Source organism: Microtus ochrogaster, unplaced genomic scaffold (genome assembly GCF_000317375.1).
Source record: "Microtus ochrogaster isolate Prairie Vole_2 unplaced genomic scaffold, MicOch1.0 UNK42, whole genome shotgun sequence".
NCBI lineage: Eukaryota > Metazoa > Chordata > Mammalia > Rodentia > Cricetidae > Microtus > Microtus ochrogaster.
The window spans coordinates 120,192-125,734 of record NW_004949140.1 but is presented as its reverse complement, the minus strand read 5'-3'; the positions used below and the strand labels follow the sequence as shown (position 1 = coordinate 125,734).

The window sequence follows — 5,543 nt, the reverse complement described above, 5'->3', positions numbered from 1 at the left end:
CCTGCCTCTGCCTCCCGAGTGCTGGGATTAAAGGCGTGCGCCACCACCGCCCGGCTTACAAATTAATTTTCATTATGAATTCATTCCATATATTAGAGTATGGCATAGTGGGTCATCTATAGCCCTAGCACTAGATGGCTAAAATAGGAGGGTCATGAGTTCAAGGCCAGCCTGGGCTGCCTAGCAAACACCAATTCAAAAATCCTAAATAAACCAGCAAATATTAGAAATCTCTTAAACAAGCAACTGTTAAAACAATATTGTGGCTTTTTTTTGAAGTAGGACACATCACATAGCCACAGCCAACCTCAAACTTTCTATGCAGCTGATACTGTCTTAAACCCCTGATCCTCCTGCATCCACCTCCCAAACTCTGGTATTAAAGGGATACAATGCCCAGCTACATGAGGGAAATCTAGAGACAGAAGCTCAGTGTGGTGGCACATGCCTGTAGTCCCAGTACTCATGAGGAAGAATGCCTTGAGTTGAGGCCAGCACTGGATACAGAATAAGACCCTGTCTGGGGATGGGGGAGATACTAATGGCTTAGAGCTAGCTGTGGGGGTGACAACTAGTAAGTATGGGGTTTCTCACTGGGATGATAATCACAGTCTAAAATTAGATTGTGGTGATGGCTATACAACTGTGTGATTATATGAAAAAAAACCACTGAACTGTATTCTTTAAAAGGGTATATTTTATGGTGTGTGAATTACACCTACATAAAGATATTTTCAGCAAGGTACCAATATAAGTTTGAGAAATATTATTAACTTCATTATGGCAATCATCTCATAGTATATATACATACATCAAGTTATCATATTGTCAACAAACTTGTATAAATTTGTCAATTTGATCTCACTAAACAGAAAAACCTGTTTAAAGTCAGGTATGGTGGCTCGTACCTATAATCGTAGCACTCAGGAACCAGAGACAGGAGGATTGCCACAAGTTCAAGGCCAGCCTGGTCTATATATACTGTTTCAAAAGTATAAAACAAAGTAAAACAAAAAAAAGACTACATATTGCACAAATGATATGATTCTGCTGCTATGAAATGCCCAGAGTAGGGAAATCCATAGAGAGGGCGGATTAGCTGACTGCCAGGGCTGAGCGGAGAGTAGAAGACTGCTAATAGAGAGGAGTTATTTTGTGGATGGTCAACGCTCCAGCAAAGTGATACTCGCAGAACTTTGTGAATATACTAAACTCTACTAAATTTGCGCTTGTAGATAGTGAATTTCCTTCTTTCTTTTTTTTTTGAGGGGGGTGGGGGTGGGGGGAGTTTCTCAAGACAGGGCTTCTCATTAGCTATGGAGTCCAGTCCTAGAACTTGCTCTGTAGATCACACTGGCCTTGAACTCACAGAGATCCGCCTGCCTCTGGCCCTGAGAGCTGGGGCCATCACCACTTGGCAAAAGATAGTGAATTTCAATTGAAAAAGAAAATTGACTGCTAAAAAATAGATATACCTGATCATTCCCACTGAACAATGTCATACGTGGTACAAAATACTGTCTTCTCAAATAAATTAATAAAATAAAAAAATACTATCTTCTCTTCAGTGACATAAACTAGAATAAAATAACAACTGGGTTCTTATGTGGGGTTGGCAGGCACAGATGCAATCCTAGTACTTAGAAGGAGGATGAGGAAGTCAAAGCTAGCCTAGGCTACATGGGACCGGTCTCAAACAAAAACAAATCACGAAGGAAACATGGTTATGAAAATCCTAACAAATGCAGAATCAGACCAGGAGGATTAAGTGCTATCTATGAAGGAGGGGAAGAAAGAAAACTAGACTGAAGCACACTGGGGGAAACAAAGGAAAACCAAACCAGAGCCAAGGCAAGGTGGTGCAGGGCTGTTACTGCCAGGATGAGTTTGGAATTTTTGTTTCATAACTATCAACTTAAATCATCTTTTCAAAAGGGTTAATTTCAAGTTGGGGATGTAGCTCAGTGACAGAGAAATGGCCTTGTATGTAAGAGACCCTGGGTCTATTCTTATGAATCTTATGGCAATTAAAGTATACAAAAATAGAAAAATAGAAACCCCTGTAAGGAGAAATGGCTGTCTACACATTGGCTGATGAGGACACAGAATGTAAAGTAGAGGTTAAGTCTCAGGGAAGAATGCACTTTAGGGGCTGGAGCGATGGCTCAGTGATTAAGAGCACTTATTGCTCTTAGATATGGGTTCAATTCCCAGCATCGACATGGCAGCTCACAACCATCTGTAACTCTCCAGTTCCAAGAGATCTGGTGCCCTGGTCTCAGTGGGCATGAGGCATGAATATGGTACACAGACATACATGCAGGCAACACTCATACACGTAAATTTTTTTTAAAAAAATACACATAATAAATGTTACTTAAATATAAAAAACTATACACAATGGGCTGGTGAGAGGACTCAGTGGGTAAATACACTTGCCACCAAGGATGATGACCTGAGTTTAACTCTCAACACCCTCACAGTGGAACAAGAGAATATGTGTACCATAACCCACACACAAAATAAATACATGTAATAAAATTGTTTAAGAAAATAAGCCAGGTGGTAGTGACACCCGCCTTTAATCCCAACACTCAGGAGGCAGAGACAGGTGGATCTTTGTGAATTCTGAGTTCGAGGTCAGCCTAGTCTACAGAGCAAGTTCCAGGACAGGCTTTGGCTCCAAAGCTACACAGAAAACCGTGTCTTGGAAAACCAAAACCAGGGGGCTGGAGAGATGACTCAGCGGTTAAGAGCACTGCCTGCTCTTCCAGAGGTCCTGAGTTCAATTCCCAGAAACCACATGGTGGCTCACAACCATCCGTAATGGGGTCTGGTGCCCTCTTTTGGCCTGCAGGCATACAAACAGACAGAATATTGTATACATAATAAATAAATATTTTTTTAAAAAAAGAAAAACCTAAATCCAAAAAAAAGAGAAAGAAAAAAAGAAAATAATACTTGATAAGACTCCTAACTTGAATCAGATGTAAAGAATAAAGAAATAAAAATATCACTACAAAAAAAAATCACTACAACTTGTGAACTAAGTGAGAAATCACTGCTACCTACTAGAATAAAAATGCTGGTCAGGAAAAATAGCTAGTTTGGGAAAATTTATAGAAGTTAGGCATGGAAGAGTATAACAGAGAGTGACTGTAGCAAGTGAGAAGCCCTTGGTTTATCCTTTGTGCATACAAGTTCGAAAAACACAATTATTAAGCCTTCAGCTTTTATTGGCATATACCATAACCAAGATTCACTATTTGAAAACTGGAAATAATTGAGAAACCTTATATCATTTATCTATAATTATAAAACCAAATGAAAGATGGCAAATGCCAACCTGGATACATTTTGGCTAAATATTGCAAGTAGCCAATACCAAGTAAAAGGTGAGATTGGAGTTAAGTCAGAAGTTTGTCATTGTTATAAACTGCGTGTCCTGGATACCAAGAGCTTGCATGTTTATGTGTTTTGCTGGTGCTGGGGACCACACCAGGGCCTCACATGATATTAATCATCTTCAGTCTGGGAGAGCCAATTTGATGTGTTAGCTATATACAACTTTGTGAGAAAGATAAACAGTATTCTCACTGAGGACTCCTGACCTAAAAGGATATTAATATCTCTGAAGCAGAAAGTCAACATTTAAAACAAGTTTAAGGTATCGCATAAGGAGAAATCTGTGGCAATTTCATTCACTGGATCCAACTAAAGTAAGTTAATAAAAATATCTCAGGATTTAAAAAACCCTTTACATGTTGCACATTCTATCTCAAAGGAGTTGAGAAAAAGCACCTACATAGGTGTGGAGAAAGCAGTGTTTTGTGTACTGCTCTCCCCCTCTGCCCCTCCCTCTCCCTTTTCCTCCTGCCCTCCCACTCCCTAACCCTCTCTTTTTCTAGGGTCATTCTATGCAGCCCAGAATGGCCTCTAACTTGCAGTCATCCTCCTGCCTCTGTCACCGGAGTGCTGATAATAGGTATGCACCGCTACTGGCCGCACACAATCTCTTCAATGTAAAAATGGCAAACTCTTCTAAATCTTTTTTAAAAGACTCACCTTTATTGTCAAGGAATACATAGCCATCAAATCGGTCCCTGAATAAAATAATGTCCTCTTGGTTTTTAAAGTTGATATAGGCTCTGGCATACATATGCGGATACAGACTGTAGAGGGAAAGCAGGTATGTGAATATGCTTGCAGGTGTCTGGCTCAATCGCAAAGATGTACGCATCAAAGAAACTAGCTCAAAACCAAAAAAGAGTAAGATAAAAGAACGGAAGTCTGCTCTCCACCCCCGTTTTTAATTATTATTATTCTTTTTTTTTTTTACCTAGTATCATTGGAAAAAAACTCAAAATAATCATGCTCAGGCATAGGTTGAAGATGTTCCTGAAGCTGCTCCTTGGTCAAAGTGGGAGGTAATCTTCGAATTACCACCTTAGGAAATACGAGGAAAACAAGATCAGCACACATCAACTTTCTCGCATACCCTAATCATGGCTCTTGAGGATCGGCTTTAAAATACAAAACCACTGAGACTATTCTCCTGCAGCCCAATACTCAGGATTAGTTAGAGGTAGGGGCAACGCGGGTTGATAAACACTCTCGGAAATGACAATTGTCTGGCGCAAGGACAATCTCAGGTTCTGCTCTTAAACAGCAACCCCGCAGTGTGCAACCCGTTCTTAACCGGGTAGACAAACCCTAGTCTTTCTTGAGTTGTCACGAAATCGTCTCTCTCGCACTTGTATTCCTAACTCCCGCTGAAAGAATTACCCTCCCCTTTCTGCTTAACATATACAAAACATTTCACCCGTCGCCAACCGTCTGTCGTGCCCCTCTAGGTCATCAAGTCCCTTGAAGGACTTCCCCAACTCGCCTCCATTAACCCATCACAGGCACTCCCACTCCTCACCCGCGGTGTCGCAAGGACTACTTAGCAATTCAGCGCAATTAAAGTTCCCCTATCTTGCCTGCCGCTTCCCTCTCCCAGGACCACCCCTCAGTCGTAACTCTAACTTAACCCACCCTTCTCATCAGGGAGCCCTCGCTTTCCCTCACCGCCCCCCCCCCCAATTCGGGGGCTTAACCAGAACCCGCTAATCCCATTTCCACCGGCGCTAGAGACCGAGCAAAGCGATTTTCATTCAGTCAGAACGAGAAGAGAAACCCGGGAAAGGAAAAGAACAGCCCCATTCTCTGCCAGCCTCTCCAAACCGGGTACACGTCCCGCCCTCTTTCGGGCCACCCGCCGGTAGGCACCTTGCTTAAAGCTTCTTTCTTCTCCCGGTTGCGATCTTGCTTATCTTCCCCTTTGGCGCCTTCGGCAGTAGCACCAGCGCTGCTGCCCGTGGCACCCTGAGGCGTTAAGAGGGTCACTCGCTTCTCCTTAGGCCTGTGATCTTTCTCTTCCTTCATGGTCACGGGTACGCTCCTCAGAGCGGTAGCTCAGCTGCGATGCCGTTACGCCGGGCACCTACGGCTCACGGCAAGAACCCTCCAGAGCTCCGCCTCTAACTAATGCCCCTGGTGAT

At 42.6% G+C, this 5,543-nt stretch overlaps 1 protein-coding gene across 2 annotated transcripts in view; it reads right to left on the bottom strand.

The window, feature by feature from the left end:
* Upf3b (UPF3B, regulator of nonsense mediated mRNA decay) overlaps positions 1 to 5,543 on the bottom strand; it is a 22,656-nt gene extending 17,113 nt beyond the window's left edge. For both annotated transcript variants that reach the window (XM_005368880.3, XM_005368881.3), the window contains exons 1-3: positions 5,272 to 5,543; positions 4,340 to 4,446; positions 4,066 to 4,172 (exon numbers count right to left, since the gene is read on the bottom strand). In XM_005368880.3, coding sequence (XP_005368937.1) covers positions 4,066 to 4,172; positions 4,340 to 4,446; positions 5,272 to 5,427 — 370 coding nt within the window. In that variant the 5' untranslated portion in view covers positions 5,428 to 5,543. The remainder of the gene's footprint in view (positions 1 to 4,065; positions 4,173 to 4,339; positions 4,447 to 5,271) is intronic.